Consider the following 22,168-nt stretch of genomic DNA (forward strand, 5'->3'; position numbering starts at 1 on the left):
GCAATGATCTGAATAGCTGTGCAATCTTTTGCTAATTTTGTGGTGCTTTAAATATGTCCACACTCTCAGTCAAGAGGAGGCTCACTAGTACATACAGATGGCTAATAGTGTGGCTCTAGCTGGCTGTGTTCCGTATTTGCTGTTTTCCTATCTGATATACCACCAGATAGAGGCTGTTGTTGGAAGGCTACTGTTTACAAAAGGAGTGTTTGACTTTCCAGCTCTACAACAACGGTGTTGGGACACATGATGTGACCCTCCATCCAGAGGAAAACATATGAGATGTACTCTGGTGTCCAGTCTGTGTGTTCAGAGGACTGGCAGTTTTGTTTTTGACAGGGAGAAGTGTAGTGAAAGCCTGTTCAGTGATAGAGCTGGAGAGGGCAGGGGCTGTCTTTGCACTGCCTGGGGATATCATGAGCTCATAAACACTAAGGCTGGTGTATGCACCACTGGGTGCACAACACACACACGCAGGGACATACAGAACACACACACTGTAACACAAGATCCCATATCCATCACTATCTCACTGTGCTGACTGGACAAGGATCAACAACAGCACTGATTGCATCTGTGAAAGAAAATGCCTCTATAACATGTACTGGTAAATAACAAGATTTGGCAGTAACAGGCGTTGTTGTTTTATGCTAGAAGCTGCGTGTTTGTGTTTGTTTCTGTATGTGTGTGTGTCAGGGTTTTCGTTAGGAAAATGTGGTGCTGGACATTTGACATTTTAATTTAACTGCTAGACAATGAAAGAAAGTTGATTTGAAAACCAATCAAACATGAGAGAAATAGGCTACTGATTTCACGGCATAAGTCTTTATAAAATAATTGCCTCCACGTTTCTATGGTCGGATCTTACTTTGAAGCAATGTAAGACATGCCTCATAATATGAGGTAAAACGTTCAGGTTTCAAACATTGACGTATATGTTTTGAAAATGCACATGTTACTGCCTCCAGCTCATTGCAAAGGGGTGTGTGATGCGCTGAAGCCTGCCTACCGTTGCCATTATGCACTTGAATGGCGAATGGGAAGTGTGCTTCAATTACCAGTTGAGAAATAAAAATAATAGCTTTTTTTTTCGTGGCCATCAAAATTGTTTTTTAACACGCAATCTCATTTAGGATTGTTCCGAAATGACTGGGCTTATAAAAGCACATGCTTCACTCCAGCAGCAACTAATAAGCGTATAAGAAGCTGTAGCAGCAGCTCTCACGCTGTCTGACAGATTTCTGCTCATAGGCTTTGTATCTGCATGCTGTGTGTGTGTGTGTGTGTGTGTGTGTGTGTGTGTGTGTGTGTGTGTGTGTGTGTGTGATAAACATAACGAGTAACGAAAATAGACACCCTTAGGCTTGGGCGGTATCCAGATTGTTATACCTTCATACTGACCTTGTGCAAACCGGGATATTTGGTAATACCGGCACTGAACACAAGGGGTGATATTAAATAAAAAGTACATTTACAATCCCATAGAGAATGCTAACTAGATGCTAACAAGTGCATTGTGAACATTTTATAGTCTCTGGCCTAAAGTATTTGCAGGACAGACATCCCAGCAAATAAAGTTATACAAGTAGCTAAAAAATGCTACTCACAGTTTGCTGCATGCACAAAATAAATATTATTTTTTATTCAGGATTCAGGATTCAGGGATTCTCTGTGTTACCAAGCAAAACATGATTTTGGAAGAAGCTAACCACTTAGCTAGATGGCTAACTAGCTACTTAATTAAAACACCAAATGCACAACTGCAGAACATTTCACAAATGTTTAAACAGTTAACTTAATAGTTAGAACATATATTTTAGTTGTGAATTCCATACTATAACTAGATCACATGGCTGGCCAACAGTGAGTGACTCACAAGGCTCTGGTCTCTTGTTGTGTGCTTGTAAACAAACACCACATGACTGGGGACTAGTACTGGTAAGCTTCATAATAGAGATCGACCGATTATGATTTTTCAACGCTGATACCGATTATTGGAGGACCAAAAAAATCCGATTGGGATTAATCGTCGATTTTTATATATATTTGTAATAATGACAATTACAACAATACTGAATGAACAATGAACACTTTTATTTTAACTTATTATAATACATGAATAAAATCAATTTAGTCTCAAATAATACTGAAACATGTTCAATTTGGTTGAAATAATGCAAAAACATCATATACCTTTGACTATTGGATGTTCTTATAGGCACGTTAGTATTGCCAGCCTAATCTTGGGAGTTCATAGGCTTGAAGTCATAAACAGCACTGTGCCTCAAGCATTGCTAAGAGCTGCTGGCAAACGCAGTAAAGTGCTCTTTTTATGAATGCTTACGAGCCTGCTGCTGCCTACCACCTCTCAGTCAGACTGCTCTATCAAATATCAAATCATAGACTTAATTATAATAAACACACAGAAATACAAGCCTTTGGTCATTAATATGGTCAATTCTGGAAACTATCATTTCGAAAACAAAACGTTTATTCTTTCAGTGAAATACGGAAACGTTCTGTATTTTATCTAACGGGTGGCATCCCTAAGTCTAAATATTCCTGTTACATTGCACAACCTTCAATGTTATGTCATAATTATGTAAAATTATGGCAAATGAATTACGGTCTTTGTTTGGAAGAAATGGTCTTCACACAGTTCACAATGAGCCAGGCAGTCCAAACTGTTGCATATACCCTGACTCTGCTTGCACTGAACGCAAGAGAAGTGACACAATTTCCCTAGTAAATATTGCCTGCTAACATGCATTTCTTTTAACTAAATAAGCAGGTTTAAAAAATATATACTTCTGTGTATTGATTTAAAGGAAGGCATTGATGTTTATGGTTAGGTACACTCGTGCAACGATTGTGCTTTTTTCACGAATGCGCTTTTGTTAAATCATCATTCGTTTGGCGAAGTTGAAGTAGGCTGTGATTCGATGGTAAATTAACAGGCACCACTTTGATTATATGCAACGCAGGACAAGCTAGTTAACCTAGTAATATCATCTACCATGTGTAGTTAATTAGTGACTATGTGAAGACTGATTGTTTTTTATAAGATATGTTTAATGCTAGCTAGCGACTTACCTTGGCTCCTTGCAGCCACATGGTCCGTTTGATGCTGCACTCGCGTAACAGGTGGTCAGCCTGTCACGCAGTTTCCTCGTAGATTGCAATGTAATCAGCGTCCAAAAAGGCTGATTACCGATTGTTATGAAAACTTGAAATTGGCCCTAATTAATCGGCCATGCCGATTAATCGGTCAACCTCTACTTCATAATGAAACATTATGTGACAGGCGAAATGAAGAACGCAATCTTCTTTATTTCCTAACTCATTGCCCAAGTTGACTGCAGGTATTTACTTAAATGTAGATACAAATATTCCCATTTATAAAAACAAACATCAATGAAATAGTTTCAACGGTATTGACGGTATTCAAAAACCATCTTGTGGCTATTTCTAGATTATGCAAATGAACCTATAGACCGATAAGCATGACCGGTCAAATGTATATACATAGACTGGTATTTCCGTCAGTGAATAGGCTAAAAAGCATTATTTTACAATGAGATTTTTTTTCAATTGGCCTGCAGCAGTTTTATTTATATGGCTTTAAAAAACAATACTGTCCAAAAGCCAGCTATTACCGCCTATTTGTCCATCTCTCATGTATGTGTGTGTGTGTGTGTGTGTGTGTGTGTGTGTGTGTGTGTGTGTGTGTGTGTGTGTGTAGACTAGTAGACCATTGAAAGGCCTCCATGGTTGTTCCTGTGGGAGCAAGCTGTGACTCCACAGCTTGTAAACAGGAACCAGCACGATTTTAACAGACTCACAGCCCTGCAGGTGTTTGGATTGAACACACACTCTCCTTCTAGCTAGATGTCTTTCCTCTTCTTCATGGTTACATCCCAAATGGCACCCTATTACCTATTACCTATATAGTGCACTACTTTTGACCTGGGCCCATGGGCTCTGATCAAAACTAATGCACTACATGGGCCCTGGTCAAAACTAGTGCACTGTATAGGGAAAAGGGCACCATTTGGGACACAACTCATGTTGAGCGCTTTATTTCCATTGTTCGGGCAGGAACTAGCATGGAAGTTGATCCTGTTTAGACCCATGCACTTTATCTGACATGGATTGTCTAGTCAAATGATTATATTGACATAAAGAGGCTGACAAAACTGTTATCTGTTGTTTTTGAGAATTCATCATTCCATTGACATTGTAAAACTGTCTTGTTTACTTCTAGAATACAGGAATTCAAGCTGTTCCTCTGGTATGCTAGCTAGCTGCTATCCCAGGTCATTTGCTTGGTTTGCAGCTGATAAGAGAGACAGGATGCATCCCAAATGGTGCCCTATTCCCCATAGGGCTCTGGTCAAAAGTAGTGCACTATAAAGGGAAAACGCTCCTATTTAGGATGCATCTGGGATCTTTTTATTGTATGTGTGGTGGTGTATGAATGGCTTGACAGGCCTTGTTAGGTCGACTCAGGCCTGCTCTTTAGCCTAGTGTTCTACCGAGCCTGAAATAAGTTTGCCCAAGGGAGAGTCCTCACCCTGCTGTAAACATTGTCTGGGATAGGGTTACCTTTAGGGGTCTATTACCTGCTGTATGTCTCAATGGTCTGTCATATATCAACTGTCCCTATGTAGTAACACCTGCAGAGCTTTCTCATTCATTCCCCTCGGGTAGTTTGGTCCAAGTATGATTTCAAATTGAATTGTAATTGTCACATGCGCCGAATACAACAGGTATTACAGTGAAATGCTTACTTACAAACCCTAACCCACAAGGCAGTTAAAAAAATAAAATAAAAAATTTGAATAAGAAAAAAAGTTACAAATAATTAAAGATGTTTTCTTTCAAATACTTAAGCTACACTTTATTAAGCTATTCTGGCTCAACGGAATAAATTAAATAGTCCCAAAAGGGCAAACCACGCCCATCTGGCACCCCAGGCAGTCACTCAAAGAGGAATTTGAAAGAAAACAGATACTATTTGAACCCAGCTGGTCTGGTAATAAGGTGGGTGAGGGGTGACTCCATGTCATGTAATTCAATGAAGACATGAATATGGAAGATGTGTCTGTGGGTGTTTCATAGTGATGAGCAGTGGGGTGCTGGGACCGGTCATTGATTCTGCATTAGAATTGACATTGGTTGCATCCCAAATGGCACCCTATTCCCTACATAGTGCACTACTGTTGACCAGGGCTCTGGGAATAGGGTGCCATTTGAGACCCAGTACTAGTCTCTGATGGGAGTATTGGCAGCAGCTTTGTTACAGAGATACTAAATGCCTGGCTCACATTATCTTTTTATTTCACTATGTTTAGCTGGTGTCAGTATTTTGCAGATGCAGACTGCCGTTTTTATTGTGAGGTTTGGAAGGTTTCTCTGTTAGGCAGATAGTGTTTTAGCCAAGCATCTCTACTGCTGTCAATGTTGTAATCCTCCTCAGTCATGACATTGGGATATCTCCTGGTCTGTGTTCACATCAAGGATACATCCCAAACGGCACTCTATTCCTTATATAGTGCAATACCCCATAGGGCTCTGGTCAAAACTAATGCAATATATATGGAAAAGGGGACCATTTGGGACGTGACCCAATACCCCATATGGCTCTGGTCAAAACTAGTGCACTGTATATGGAAAAGGGGACCATTTGGGATGTGACCCGTGTTGAGCAGTTTATTTCCATTGTTCGGGCAGGAACTAGCACGGAAGTTGACCCTGTTTAGACTCATGCACTTTATCTGACATGGATTGTCTAGTCAAATGATTATATTGACAGAAAGAGACCGATAAAACTATTTGGGGTACTATTTGAACCCAGTTGGTCTCAAGTTTCAAGTGTCATGTTTTAATGTCACATGCACAAGTACAATGAAATGCCTTTCTTGCAAACTCAAAACCCAACAATGCAATAATCAATAACAATGTATTACTTGAAAAAAACACAATAGGAAATATGAAATACACAATAAAGTAAGTAATTAAGCATACCATATACAGGAAATATATTTTTAAAGTCAGTTCCAGTACCATATTTATAATGTGCAGGATCTTGTAATAAGGTGGGTGAGAGGTAACTGGCCCAATGTCATATAATTAAATTTAGGCATGAATACAGTGCCTTGCGAAAGTATTCGGCCCCCTTGAACTTTGCGACCTTTTGCCACATTTCAGGCTTCAAACATAAAGATATAAAACCATATTTTTTTGTGAAGAATCAACAACAAGTGGGACACAATCATGAAGTGGAACGACATTTATTGGATATTTCAAACTTTTTTAACAAATCAAAAACTGAAAAATTGGGCGTGCAAAATTATTCAGCCCCTTTACTTTCAGTGCAGGAAACTCTCTCCAGAAGTTCAGTGAGGATCTCTGAATGATCCAATGTTGACCTAAATGACTAATGATGATAAATACAATCCACCTGTGTGTAATCAAGTCTCTGTATAAATGCACCTGCACTGTGATAGTCTCAGAGGTCCGTTAAAAGCGCAGAGAGCATCATGAAGAACAAGGAACACACCAGGCAGGTCCGAGATACTGTTTTGAAGAAGTTTAAAGCCGGATTTGGATACAAAAGATTTCCCAAGCTTTAAACATCCCAAGGAACACTGTGCAAGCGATAATATTGAAATGGAAGGAGTATCAGACCACTGCAAATCTACCAAGTCCTGGCCGTCCCTCTAAACTTTCAGCTCATACAAGGAGAAGACTGATCAGAGATGCAGCCAAGAGGCCCATGATCACTCTGGATGAACTGCAGAGATCTACAGCTGAGGTGGGAGACTCTGTCCATAGGACAACAATCAGTCGTATATTGCACAAATCTGGCCTTTATGGAAGAGTGGCAAGAAGAAAGCCATTTCTTAAAGATATCCATAAAAAGTGTTGTTTAAAGTTTGCCACAAGCCACCTGGGAGACACACCAAACATGTGGAAGAAGGTGCTCTGGTCAGATGAAACCAAAGTTGAACTTTTTGGCAACAATGCAAGACGTTATGTTTGGCGTAAAAGCAACACAGCTCATCACCCTGAACACACCATCCCCACTGTCAAATATGGTGGTGGCAGCATCATGGTTTGGGCCTGCTTTTCTTCAGCAGGGACAGGGAAGATGGTTCAAATTGATGGGAAGATGGATGGAGCCAAATACAGGACCATTCTGGAAGAAAACCTGATGGAGTCTGCAAAAGACCTGAGACTGGGACGGAGATTTGTCTTCCAACAAGACAATGATCCAAAACATAAAGCAAAATCTACAATGGAATGGTTCAAAAATAAGAATGGCCAAGTCAAAGTCCAGACCTGAATCCAATCGAGAATCTGTGGAAAGAACTGAAAACTGCTGTTCACAAATGCTCTCCATCCAACCTCACTGAGCTCAAGCTGTTTTGCGAGGAGGAATGGGAAACAATTTCAGTCTCTCGATGTGCAAAACTGATAGAGACATACCCCAAGCGACTTACAGCTGTAATCGCAGCAAAAGGTGGCGCTACAAAGTATTAACTTAAGGGGGCTGAATAATTTTGCACGCCCAATTTTTCAGTTTTTGATTTGTTAAAAAAGTTTGAAATATCCAATAAATGTCGTTCCACTTTATGATTGTGTCCCACTTGTTGTTGATTCTTCACAAAAAAATACAGTTTTATATCTTTATGTTTGAAGCCTGAAATGTGGCAAAAGGTCGCAGAGTTCAAGGGGGCCGAATACTTTCGCAAGGCACTGTATGTGAAGTCGTGTCTGTGGGTGTTTCATAGTGATGAGCAGTGGAGTGGTGGGACCGGTCTTTGATCCTGAATTAGAATAGACCTTGACTGCATCCCAATGGCACCCTATTCCCTACATAGCCCAAATGACCCTTTTCAATAGTATTGCACTATATAAGGAATAGAGTGCCGTTTGGGATGTATCCTTGATGTGAACACAGACCAGAAGATATCCCAATGTCGTGACTGAAGAGGATTACAACATTGACAGCAGTAGAGATACTTGGCTAAAATACTACCTGCCTAACAGAGAAACCTTCCAAACCTTTATAAAAACACCAGTCGGCATCTGCAAAAACCTGGTTAAATAAAGGTGAAATAAAATAAAATACATTTTAAAAACATAGTGAAATGAAAAGGTAATGTGAGAGGATGTGAGCCAGGCTTTAGTTTCAATGTAACAAAGCTGCTGCCAATAATCCCATCAGAGACTAGTACTGGGTCCCAAATGGCACCCTATTCCCTATATAGTGCACAGCTTTGACCAGAGCCCTGGTCAAACTAGCAACCTCCATGTTTAAATGAGCTCATCTGTGCTGTCTTCTTGGCTGAGTAATGTTACCTCCTTAAGCTCCCACCTACCACCCCTCCTATCGTCACCAATGATTGGAGGGTGCTAGAGATCGTAGCCTACATGTTGGATAACAATCCTGCAGCCAGCAGTTTAACCCAGGTCAGATGAAGCCTTCACTCCTGAGACGGCAACAAGGGCTATCACCGCTCCGATTGGCTGACTGAACCCCAAGGGGGGTGTGTGTGTGTGTGTAGGGATTTTTCTGCCATTGTAATCCTTGGGTGGGCAACCTAAGTGTTAAATTGGGCAACAAGTCCAAACAGTGTAAGAAATGTAATAAACAGTTTGGATGGAAAAACTTAAGAGTAAAATCAGATATAAAGTATGTAGAAAATATAATAGAATGAATTTAACATTTTTGATTTTGTTATGTTTGAGCATAAGAACACACACGGCATTAGCCATTGTAAAGTGCTTAGAATTGCAGGAAATACCCTTTAATTAAAACTGCAACAATTTTCGCTCAGCTCCATTGAAAAATGCATAGAATTGCAGCAAATTTGCTTTAAAACTGCAACAAATTCCCTCAGCTCCATGGAGAAATGTTTGAATTGCAGCAAATTGCCTTAAAAATTATAAAATGTCTCTACACTTCCAAGATGGAGGGTGTTGGAAATTCAGCTGTGCCCATTGCCACGCCCCTGCCACACCTATGCCCCTTTTTCATCCAGAAAAACAACCTGTGTGTGTTGTTAACATTCTACTCATATAACAGAGGAGCAGCAGACAGACAGACAGACAGTAGCTCACCAAGACCAGTCAGTCCACAACAACTGTGTATGCATTCATCTATCTGCCCTGATAGCCAGTGTTTTATTACACAATGGCTGATGTGGGTTGGGTTCTGGGAATCCCAAGGGTTTTTTTGTGGTTCAATACTTTCATCATTGAACCCTGGGCAAAAGTAGATACTATTTAGTAGTGTACGGACATCTGTGTCCAGTGGGAAATTACTCCTCTTACTTCAATGTCAAATTCAATTCAAGGGGCTTTATTAGCATGGGAAACATTGTAAAGGTTTTCCTCCTCCTCTTCTGAGGAGGTGTAGCAAGGATCGGACCAAGATGCGGCGTGGTAAGTGTCCATGTTTTAATAAGAAAAACTCAACATGAACACAAAATACAAAAACAATAAATGTGAACAAACCGAAACAGTCCCATGTGGCACAAACACTGAAACACAGGAAACAATCACCCACCAAACAACAGTGAAACCCAGGCTACCTAAGTATGATTCTCAATCAGAGACAACTAATGACACCTGCCTCTGATTGAGAACCATACTAGGCCGAAACATAGAAATCCCAAAATCATAGAAAAACAAACATAGACTGCCCACCCCAACTCATGCCCTGACCATACTAAATAATGACAAAACAAAGGAAATAAAGGTCAGAATGTGACAAACATATGTTTACGTTGTCAAAGCAAGTGAAATAGATAATAAACAAAAGTGAAATGAGCAATACAAATTTACAAAAGTTCTAAAAGAATAAAGACATTCCAAATGTATTTTGTTGTTTATATACTGTGTTGTAATGATGTGCAAATAATTAATAAAGTACAAAAGGGAAAATAAATAACTTTTACTTCACCTTCCCCTCCTTTTCCTCCCTCTCCCTCCTCCTCTCTTACCGCTCCCTACTCCTCCTCCTCTCTTCTTCCTCCTCCCTCTCCTCCTCCTTAAGTTCACCTCGGGGAACACCACACAAAACTTTATTGGTTCCTTTCAAAGGCTGGTGCCTCAAAAGACAATAGGTTGGCTCACACCAAAAACATGTAGTGCAGCAAGCATAAAAAGAACACGGAGCAGATCAGATGCTCGGCTCCTGAGTGGCACAGCGGTCTAAGGCGCTGCATCTCAGTGCTAGAGGTGTCACTACAGACACCCTGGTTCGAATCCAGGCTGTATCACAACCGGCCGTGATTGGGAGTCCCATAGGGCGGCGCACAATTGGCCCAGCGTCGTTCGGGTTTGGCCGGTGTAGGCTGTCATTGTAAATAAGAATTTGTTCTTAACTGACTTGCCTAGTTAAATAAAGGTAAAAAAAAAGATGCATACACTGCCCTGCATAAGGGACTGCAGATGAATGTAGCTCATTAGCTAACTGGCACTGTGCAATGCTGTACCAACAATCAACTCTCCCAGGTCTTCCTGCTGGAGACCGCTGCAGAAGTTAGCTGTTAATGCCCCTACTTGTAGAATGTGGTGAAGAATTTAGGCTGGGTCCATACATAGCGCGGGCATGTGTACAGTTGTGACGTCTACCATCTTTCCTCCCATCTGTCTCTGGCCTGACAACTGCTCATTCCCTCAGAGCAGCTGAGTTGACAGGGATGGTCACAACAGCACAGACCGGCTCACACATCATTAGACATTAGATAGGCCACCAGGGCCACAACGCAAACTTCTACAACCCATGTTCCCCACTCAGATACACACTAACAAGGCTAACTATACGATGCGCTAAGGTTAGGATGTGACATTACCGGGGTATACAGGTATATATAATATTGCTTACTGCATAACCGTTTTTAAAAGCATGCATCCTCTCCTTTTGTATCTACTACATGGTGCACATTGACTCTTAGAAATAAGCTGTTGAAATAGTCTGTTGTTGTGTATTTGTTAGTGTAATACATCAGGAGAGCACCAGCGGCTGACCGTTTAAAAGGCACATTGTCTATTGACCACTGGAGCCAGAGGACCATGTCTCTTACAGAGTCATTGCATTTGTCTGGAAACCGTCCACAAAGAAATCTCCTTTCTCTCCCCTGTGCTTGGTTGTCGAGTGTTATTTAATTCCGATTGGTTTATTGAGTTGCTTTTGTTACCGCCTCACAATCGAAGCTGCATTTCATAGAATGTCCTAATGAATAGGCTTCTCAGAGCGCACTGAGTTCTGCACTTGTTCCATTGTCTGACCTCCATCGTTTGGCCTCAGCTGCTGTGCTGTGCTGCCCAGTTTGCAGCACTGTGACAATGTGAAGGCCTTATACACTCTCTCTCTCTATCGATGTGTGTTCTTTCTCTCCCTTTCTCTTCACTCTCTCCCTCTCTCTTCCCTCTCCCTTTCTCTCCTTTCCTCTCTTTCTCTCTCCCCCTCTCTCTCTCTCCTGGCTCTGTGTTCGGCTCTCTGTTGTGAGGGGAGAGGGGGGCAGTGAGAGGAGCTGGGCATGATCTGGTTTGATTCGCCTCAGTGGAATAGGGCAGCCAGGCTAAATCCCACGGTGGTATAATAGAGGTTATAATTAAACAATGGAGGCTGTTTACACCCTGGTCACCTGACTAACTCAGGATACTAGGAGCGTCTCTCTGGATACTGCAGAGGTGTGTTGGCATTTGGGGGTGGGGGTTGGTGAAATGGATCGGTGGGTTAAAGGTGGGTGGGGGGGTTGGGGTGGGGTGGGGTTAAGAACGGGAGGGCACAGCTGCTGCTGCCATGTCTTTGCAGCTGTGGGCACCAACCTCACCACCACAACCCATCTTTGTCATGCCACCTCACTCCCCACCACTACTGCCAGTATTTGCCCCCTACCCCCTTCCTCTTTCTTTCTCTCTCTCTCCCTCTTCCCCCCCCCCTCTCTCTCTGTCTGTCTTTCTCTCTCTCTCTCTCTCTCTCTCTCTCTCTCTCTGACAGACAGCTGACTCCCCCTGTTTTGGAGGACTGTTTTGCCTCCCCAGTTATTTATTCCTGATGGCTTAGTGAGATACGTGCCTGACCACAGACCGACCGACCACCCTGGACAGGCCTCAGAGAAGAGCCTTGTTGTTCCTAAGTGGAGTTTCCAGGCAGTCAGCTACTAGACTGGGAGCCAACTTCACTTTACTGGTTTTAGTCATCTCCAGTTGGTAGAGAGATCTCAGATCTGATCTGGTAATGGCAGGACTCACAGTTCTATTTCGCTTCCTCTACATGGGCTTTCTGAGGGACAGGGGGAGACAGCAGGGGAGACCGCAGGGGAGACTGGCGCTAACGGACCAAAGTCAAACTTCTGAAGAGAATGGTATGTCAAAATGAATACCCTTCGCTTTCATCTGCATTGCTTGCTCTTTGGGGTTGTAGGCTGGGCTTCTGTATAAGCACCTTGTGACAACTCCTGATGCAAGAAGGGTTTTCTAAATAAATGTGATTCAATTTGATTGACCTATGTTATATGCTTTCTGTGTTAGTGCCACGTTACGTCATTCAGGTGGTCTGTCTTTGTGTGTTATTGGCTGTAAGTAAAGTCCTTTTACAGATCATTTGCCTTAGTGAGCCAAGGCTAAATAAACCACCTCCAAGTTACTTCTGCTTTCGCCCCTATTAAGAGAAACAGAAAGCTTTAAACCTAGCTACATGGTAATCTCCCTGCTGGACAGCCCCTCTCTGATTGACTAAAGATACTGGCTATAATAGGGGTATCAATGAGTTCTTGGTTCTGGTCATATCTTTGAAAAGCCAGTCAGGTAAAAAGATTATGTCTTAATTAAAAGGGCAGTGTTGTATTTTGAGACAGGCTTGACTATGCAAATAAGCCAATAGGCGGAGGGGTAGCCTACATTATCTAATTCTCTGTATGGTAATAATAATTACTTTACATATTACATCATATAACACAATACAATACAATGCAATGTCAATATACAGTCACCTATTTGGCCCATGGTGTTACAGATCAAGTGAAAAATCATAAATTAATGTCAAGCCCTTCATAATGTAAAAACGTGTTTAAAAGTCTCATGCAATGTAGGCCTGCATTGAACAGCACATATTGGTTACTGTAGGCTATATCATAGAAATCTAAAGTTATTTTCATGTGACAATGTTATGGGATTTGCTCCATTGGTTTTGTTGGTAGGCCTACATTATGCTCAAATAGCCACAATAGCCTGTTGACCACTGTCTAAAACTGTAAAGGTACAGCCTCAGTGTTCACTACAAATGCGCGCTGGAAGTTACACAAAAGTGTCACAACGTTCAAGTTTCTGCTCACAATACCAAAAATGTGCTCAGTGTCCCAAAAGATTAGAGGGAAATTGGTTGTAGTAGTAGTGCTGGGCTATATGGCCAAAATATCATACAATGATATTTTTCACATTTTTGACAGCATTGACTGTATTTTATGTTTTTTTAATAATAAAAGTTCTAAATGTGTTTTATGTATAGTTCATGACCCTAGGGTGGAAACACAAATTATAAGTCATTTCAATGGGTCTTTCTCCATTCTGAATGTTTTGTACTGTTCAATACAACTTCAAACAATTTCTGTATTTCCAGCACTTTAGTTATAATTTCCATACTGTGCCCCACAGAGCTGCATAATATGGGAAAACATCTCGGCCTAGTTAAATGGTGAACTGTTAGAATCATGGAAATAGAACGATTAATCTAATTCTATAGTTGGAATATAGTGGGCAGCACCTTGAATACATTCTTTGACATGACAACGCAGGAATAAGCCAGGGAGGAATTATCAACAGGGTAGGAACCAAAGTGTTGGTCAGTGTTTCCAGGGTACCCTAATTAGATGTTACAATACATGTTTTCTTACCTCATGTAGCTAGCTAGCTAGCTACATGCTAGCTTAGCCTATTCCTCTCTTTTTTGGAAGATGCTGTTGCACAAACAACATGTTTATCTAGGCCTACATCAGTACTAGTACCAGGCTGTATTAGCTACCAAAGTTTGCTCTGACTTAGTACATTTAGCAAGCTAGGTAGCCAGCGATTAGCATTAGCAGCCAACACAATTTATTTTAGCTAGAACTTGATAATAAAATAAATACTAGCAGACAGTATGATACACAAACTAATAGTGTAATTATAGAACGCTTGCAGAAAGCAGCATCGTTGTCACCAACATATGTTTGCATCTGACCATGTATACTGCAGAATGAACGGCAAGAAAGTGTTCTCTCCATGAGTGACGGGGCGTGTGGGAAGCAGCATTCAGCAGGAGGAGCGGGAGCGAGAGATGACTCATGTAGCAAACTGAGTAAACCATAAAAAAGGACATTACATGCGTTGGAGTTGCATATCACATTTAACAAAACAAATGTTGAAATATCATTATAGAAGGTAAAGTAAAACCCATACCGGTTCCTGTATCAACACCGGTATATAGTTAAAATAGGTATACCGCCCAGCCCTTGTTGTAAGTGGGATTAAAATGGCTGCATTTTGCTGGGTAGGGGTCCAGGAATTAGAGAGGGGATTAAAAGCAATCATCAATAAAGCCTATTCCACCGCAAATCCATGTACGACAACTGTTTGGTACGGCTTAACTTTTTTCCATGGAGTCGAGAGTGAGGCAGAACTGCTTAATTCAAAGCAACACTCCTCGTCAGTAAATCTTATTTGGGGGGCAGCGGGGGACAAGAAAGAAAAGCTCTAATTGGTAAAAGACCTGGCATTGCCTTCGAGGTAACACTTGGTTCCCGGGAGGCCGAGAGGCAGGTTGTCTGATTTTCTTCCTGACATACAGGGCCTGCCTACCCAGACCAACAGGCATGGTCGGCTGCCACCTATGATTTCTCTACGGCCTAGGATTTCACTAGCTCCTTTGTTAGGCAGAGAAAGGTCAAATCAGGAGTTCACGTGGTACCTGTGATAATTGCGGTGATGGATAACCACAGCTGGCAGTATGGCAGGGAGTACCCTCATCCAACTGTCAGGTAACATTACAGTGGTCACCTCAGATACTAGTATTCGCCTTGTTGTTGCTCTCTGTGTCTGTCTTGGTGCATGATTAGGGAAGCAGGTTGATTCTCCTGTTTTGGTAAATACAATGTAATTTGCGTGAATGGTTTGTGTTTGTCTATTTCTGTACATTACTGTATTGCTAAGGGACATTAGTCTCTAGTTGTGTGGTTTGCTGTTCAGATTCCCTCTGCAGCATTAGGTGCTATCAGCTTTCAGAGAACAGGAGAAGAGGGTAGAGTGTCCTTGACTTATGAAGCTCTGTGGCTCCAGCCACCTAATCTGCCAGAGCCCCTATGCTGTAGTTTCCTTATGTATTAGCTATAGGCTATGTCTCTGTACCAAATGGCACCCTATTCCATATATAGTGAACTACTACCACGCCGGGCTCTGATCAAAACTAGTTCCTTATATAGGGAATAGGGTGTCATTTGGGGCTCACTATATCTATCTGAAAACAGTGAATTGAACAATGGCCATCAAGACTTCAATGTGGACTCTGGCTAAGCAAGCCCATGCACTGACTCTCTTTTTGATCACAGAAGACACAGACCGGTGTGAGTAAAAATGGGGGGAATTGCTTGTTTACTCAGAAAAATCTCATTGTGGTTTATTGTCCAGCCTGGAGACTGTAACTGCATCCCAAATGGCACCCTATTCCCTACATAGTGCACTACTTTTGACCAGAGCCCTATATAGTGAACTGTATTGGAATTGGAGGTGCCATTTGGGATGCACCTGTGACCAGTGGTGAGATAATAAATGCAGAAGAATCTGTGGCGCTCCTGGCTCTACCCTCCGAGGGGAAAGGAGAAAATGAAGGCCATTTGTCATGAAGATGGCTGAGAGAGAGCTACGGAATGAGATCAGGGTCGACTGTAAATCTCCACCATCTCAACCTGTCACTTCTTTTTCCAGGGGCTTCTCATTACAGCCCTGGGCTACATCCCAATGGGCTACATCCCTGGTCAAAAGTAGTGCACTATATAGGGAATGGTCTCCTGTCTGTCCCATATCACCTTGGCATGTCTCTGTCTCATCATAACACTCCTCTGTGAGGGCTTGTTGTCAGGTGGAGGTGGGATACTAGAGAAGATGGGAGAACAAATGTAAGGTGGCCTTGCCCTGTATAGAATGGAGAATGGACACATGCTACGTTCTCTGTCCTGTACAGGCCAAGTGTTAACCTGTAGACTATAGCTTAGTGTTCACCATTACACTTTGTCTTTGGATTGCACTTGTGATTTGTGAACCAGGCTCATAGAAGAGATATAGAGGGATGGATCAAAGGGTGAACACACAACATAGAGAGGGTTGCCCATGGAGAGGCCAATGGTAGAGTTAACAATGCCACGGTCAATAGAAGGAGAGGGAGCCGTAAAATAAACGAGGCGAGGACAGTATTGGAAGTGTCTGTGTAAGAGAGGGATCAGTCGACAATGGCCACAGTGCTACCTTTAAAAGCAGGAAGGGAGAAAAGGGTCATTTCACTAGTTTATAGGCTTTTTGGGGTGATGCATGGAAAAGACATTAACATACTGATTACAATGATGTTTTATATGGCAGAGTGGTGTTTTAATAAAAAACGGTAAGAACACAGCTACGTAGTACAACACAGTATTGAAGAAGCCTAGCCTAGTGTTTTTCATTTAGTAACATTGTTTTAAAGAAGCTGCAACAGCACAATGAAAGAGATTGTGAAACTGTTGAACTGGGAAAGGCTGGGTCTCTTCCAACTGACTGTGAAGGTCGTACAGCTCTGTAGTTGTTTGGTCTCATCGCTCCCCCTGGTACTAATGGAACAGGAGACTGTTGTTATTATAGTGTAGGTTGTCACACTGGAGAGATGGAATACAACATATCAACAGCACCATGTAATTGGTCTTAATCATCTTTGACTTGTCCAACAATATTCAAAAAGCACAACATAGACACCTGGATTTAAGAATGTATGAGTTTATGTACCTAAGATTTCACCATAAATCCAAACCCTGCCCAGTGCCCACCCAGCGTGTCTGGTAAGCTCAATAAAACACACCTAAAATATAATATAAAATAAATAAAATATAATGTTCAACCCAGGTCTGTTATGTACTGACGGCAGAACCGGATCAGAGAACAGCAGTGACACATTCTGTAGCGTTGAGAGACCTGGTCACTCAGGACTGTGTCCTGTTTCTGTTCTGCCTTCTGGTTATTTAGGGTCTCAAAAACTGGCAAAAGAAAGTGGCACATCGTTTACTCAGAGGAAATGCTATACTTAAACCCCCAGAAAAAGGGTGTCGGTGCTGCGCAGAGCAGAGCCAGGCCAAAGCACACAGCATACAGGCAAAGTTTCCCTCTCCATCCAAATGAGATTAGAGTGTCTGGGGCCTCTGTGACTGGAGCTGCAGGGTGAAGAGAAACACCCACACTTCCTCTGGATTTGAAGCGCTCCAGAGTCAAGCTGAGCTGATCACATGACACAGCTGTGAAGAATGGCTCCCATCACAGCCCTAGCCATGGATTTCTTTACACAAGGGCCTGCATCCCAAATGGCACCCTATTCGCTATACAGTGCACTCGTTTATAGGGCTCTGGTCAAAAATGTGCACGATGTAAGGATAGGGAAACAGAAACAGACAAGCTCTACATCCTGGTCCTGCGGCTGTGGCCAGGAACGTGGGGTCTGATTCTCCTCATCAGAAATCATCCCCATACATTTGCACCAGGGCAGGAAATGCATTTAGGATGAATAAGGGAAGTGGTGGATGAACCATTTAATTCCATTTGTTTGTTCACTGTTTGGGGGTTTAGCTACTCTATAACATTGGGGCTGGGGAAGTAGTAGGCCTGCTTTTTAGCTGCTAAATGATTATGTCCAGAATGTCCTTATTGATTGGTTTTACCCTCATCCTCTAGCCCAAAATTAACTTACTTGTCCTGTACTTGTCTTTTTCCAGCTACTTACTTACTTAAACCCTTTTGCTCCTGGTAGCAGCATAGGTCATCCACAAAGGTCATCCACAAAACATCCTATTTGGGGCAGAGCACTATGATGACCATGACTGACTGGGGAGAGTGAGGGCTTGTGTACTATCACACTGGTGTGGAAGTCAGTCCTCTGAGAGGCTAAAAGTATCCGGCCCAAATGGTACCCTATTCCCTATATAATGCACTGCATGAGCCCTGGTCAAAAGTAGTGCACTATAAAGGAGATAGGGTGCCATTTGGGGACAGCTGGTCTTGCTGTCTGTCTGTGGTCCTTGTAAGTAAAGTGCTGTTAAACTGACTGAAGAGGGGATTGACATACTTTCCTTACACCGTGCCTGGTGAGATAGAGTGGTTACTGTGAGGCTATAGGCTTTGGACTAGAGAGAGCTGCTGGCCTGGCTCTATGTTTGCTTCAGTAGATCAGACCAGGCACAGCACAGGGCAACTTCCCGTTGTGAGAGTCAAAGGTAGTGCATTATGAAGGGAACGGGGTGCCATTTGGGAGGCAGACATGGACAACTTAGTGTAGTAGTATACGCAGTGTTGTGGGTCCAAAACCACTCTAAATTCATATTTTATTTATGCATGTTTTCTCAAAAAGAAGGAGTGGTTGAGTTTATTTTCTGTTCAATCTACAGTTTTTCCATTTGTCCATACACCCGGTCATACTGTTGGGACAGTTCTACTTTTTCAATTTCTCCAAGAGCTCCCAAAGTGATATATATCCACATAATAAAACAGATATAGAGGAACTTGTAGACAGGATGCCGAGGTATTGGTGGAGTGTGTCTGTATTCTGCACAGTGCTGTTTTCATCAGACTGTGTGGCTATAACGATTTTTGTTTTATTCATTCAGTAAATCTGTCGGCAGTGGCACTCCTTCTGCTCCCTCATAATTTACATTGTAATTCCACCTACGAGAGGGAGGGCGCACTATTGGTTTACATGATAATGTACCCAGAATCCGCTAGCATATTTTTCAGCTTGTGCAATACTTCCACTGCTGCGATGTGGGGGTGGGTGGAATAAACCCTAGCTGAGACAAAGGAAGGAACGTATACCCTTCAAACCATGACTCAAGTCACGATTTACCTGCCTCACATGACGTTTAGTGACTTGAGGACAACAACTGTTATTAGCTACATCAGCCAACACCACACCATAGCTCAAGTGAACATTGTGTGTGCATTGTGATACATCATCTATTGTAAGGCAACACATCGACAGCTTCAAATGCTGCACCGCCTCCCTGTCATCACCATCATGGTTCTGTTGAGCCATTTATTTCCTGCCAATGAATGGTTGATGTCAGTATGATGCAGCATCTGTCATCTCCTGAAGAAGATCAGGCTCCATGAATAAGTCATATGATTAAGTTGTTCTTGCCATTGTTTGAACAGAATATTTCTGATCTGATTGCATCACCGCCTGGTATGGCAACTGCTCGGCATCTGACCGTAAGGCGCGACAGAGGGTGGTGCGTACGGCCCAGTACATCACTGGGGCCAAGCTTCCTGCCATCCAGGACCTACAGTGGCAATAACAAGTATTTGAACCCTTTGGAATTACCTGTATTTCAGCATTAATTGGTCATCAATTCATCTAAGTCACAACAATAGACATACACAGTGTGCTTAAACTAATAACACACAAAGTATTGCATTTTTCTTGTCTATATTGAATACATAATTTCAACATTCGCAGTGTAGGCTGGAAAAAGTATGTGAACCCCAAGGCTAATGACTTCTCCAAAGCTAATTAGTCAGGAGTCAGCTAACCTGGAGTCCAATCAATGAAACGAGATTGGAGATGTTGGTTAGAGCTGGCCTGCCCTATAAAAAATACTCACAAAATGTAGGTTCCTATTCACAAGAAGCATTGCCTGATGTAAACCATGCCCAGAACAAAAGATCTCAGGAGACCTAATATTAAGAATTGTTGACTTGCATAAACCTGGAAAGGGTTACAAAAGTATCTCTAAAAGCCTTGATGTTCATCAGTCAAATTGTCTATAAATGGAGAAGGTTCAGCACTGTTGCTACTCTCCCTAGGAGTGACTGTCCTGCAAAGATGACTGCAAGAGCACAGATCAGAATGCTCAATGAGGTTAAGAAGAATCCTAGTGTCAGCTAAAGACTTACAGAAATCTCTGGAACATGCTAACATCTTTGTTGATGAGTCTACGATATGTTAAACACTAAACAAGAATAGTGTTCATGTGAGGACACCACGGAAAAAGCCACTGCTGTCCAAAAAAAACATTGCTGCACGTTTTAAGTTTGCAAAAGAGCACCTGGATGTTCCACAGCGCTACTGGCAAAATATTCTGTGGACAGATTAAACTAAAGTTGAGTTGTTCTGAAGGAACACGCAACACTATGTGTGGAGAAAACCTCAACATCAAAACTTCATCCCAACTGTAAAGTATGGTGGAGGGAGCATCATGGTTTGGGGCTGATTTGCTGCCTCAGGGCCTGGACAGCTTGATATCATCGACTGAAAAATGAATTCCCAGGTTCATCAAGACATTTTGCAGGAAAATGTAAGGCTATCTGTGGGCCAATTGAAGCTCAACAGAAGTTGGGTGATGCAACAGGACAACGACCCAAAACACAGAAGTAAATCAACAATAGACTGGCTTCAACATAAGAAAATACACCTTCTGGAGTGGCCCAGTCAGAGTCCTGACCTCAACCCAATTGAGATGCTGTGGCATGACCTCAAGAGAGCAGTTCACACCAGACATCCCAAGAATATTGCTGAACTTAAACAGTTTTATAAAGAGGAATGGTTCAAATTTCCTCCTTACCGTTGTGCAGGTCTGATCCACAACTACAGAAAATGTTTGGTTGAGGTTATTGCTGCCAAAGGAGGGTCAACCAATTATTAAATCCAAGGGTTCACATACTTTTCCCACCCTGCACTGTGAATGTTTACACAGTGTGTTCAATAAAGAGATGAAAATGTATAATTGTTTGTGTGTTATTAGATTAAACAGACTGTGTTTGTACTGTATATTGTTGTGACTTAGATGAAGATGAGATCAAATTTTATGGCCAATTTATGCAGAAATTCAGGTAATGCCAAAGGGTTCACATACTTTTTCTTGCCACTGTATATACTAGGCGGTGTCAGAGGAAAGCCCAAAAAATTGTCAGCGACTCCAGTCACTCAAGTCATAGACTGTTTTCTCTACTACCGCAGGGCAAGCGGTACCGGAGCGGCAAGTATAGGTCCAAGAGGCTCCTTAACAGCTTCTTCCCCAAGCCACAAGACTGCTGAACAATTAATCAAAAGGACACCGGACTATTTACATTGATCCCCCCTCCATTTGTTTTATACACTGCTGCTACTCGCTGTTTATTATCTATGAATAGTCACTTCACCCCTACCTACATGTACAAATGACCTCAACTAACCTGTTTTTGAACTGCACTGTTGGTTAAGGGCTTGTAAGTAAGCATTTCACGGTAAGGTCTAACTAACAATGTTGTATTTGGCGCACGTGACAAATAAAGTTTGATTTGATAGCACAAGCAGTGTTTCCTTCTCTTCTCTCCAGCGAGGCACAGTAGTAGGACTATATTGTAGAAAGCCGTTTCTATGCAGTTTGTTTTCAAAGGGCACCCGACAGCACACTGAGTGAGTAGAATGGATTGCCTTCATTATTAATGCATTATCAAGGATGAGTGATTGACAACCTTCATTTCATGCTTGGCAGACTTGTAAATGAAGGCTGCGTGGTGCTGCCTGGGTTATAATGATTGTTCCCCCAATTACTGAATGGAGGGATATTGCAGTAAAGGCGCTGGGATATTGGTGTTTGTACTCATGTAAAGCAGGCTGAACATGTAGGCCTAGCAGTGAAAATCCTATATGAGCTCATATGCTTCAATTGCTTGGGCTAATTTGATGATTCTACATGTTCTGGTTCAGAAGTGACTTATTGCACCACACTGCGTGCAGAGCACTGTGTGAGGTGTGTGTGTGTGTGTACCTGGGGATGCCAGTGAGGTAGGCTATGAGTCTGCGGAGGGCCTCTGTTCATATTCACGGTTACCTCTGGCCACCTGGATAACACAGGAACCAGCATGAGAAACACACAACAACCACTAAACAACGTGTGTCTGGCCT

The 22,168-nt window shown here is 42.2% G+C and overlaps 1 protein-coding gene across 3 annotated transcripts in view; it reads left to right on the top strand.

Annotated features, from left to right (window-relative positions):
* The window catches only part of LOC139424372 (triple functional domain protein-like), a 143,003-nt gene that overhangs the window by 31,442 nt on the left and 89,393 nt on the right, over window positions 1-22,168 (top strand). The window contains exon 1 of one of the 3 annotated variants that reach the window (XM_071176138.1): window positions 12,119-12,386. The exons of the other annotated variants lie outside the window; for them this stretch is intronic. Coding sequence (XP_071032239.1) covers window positions 12,260-12,386 — 127 coding nt within the window. The 5' untranslated portion in view covers window positions 12,119-12,259. Of the gene's footprint in view, window positions 1-12,118; window positions 12,387-22,168 lie in introns of those variants that run through there. 3 annotated transcript variants of the gene reach the window in all.

This window comes from Oncorhynchus clarkii, chromosome 2 (assembly GCF_045791955.1).
Source record: "Oncorhynchus clarkii lewisi isolate Uvic-CL-2024 chromosome 2, UVic_Ocla_1.0, whole genome shotgun sequence".
Taxonomy (NCBI): domain Eukaryota; kingdom Metazoa; phylum Chordata; class Actinopteri; order Salmoniformes; family Salmonidae; genus Oncorhynchus; species Oncorhynchus clarkii.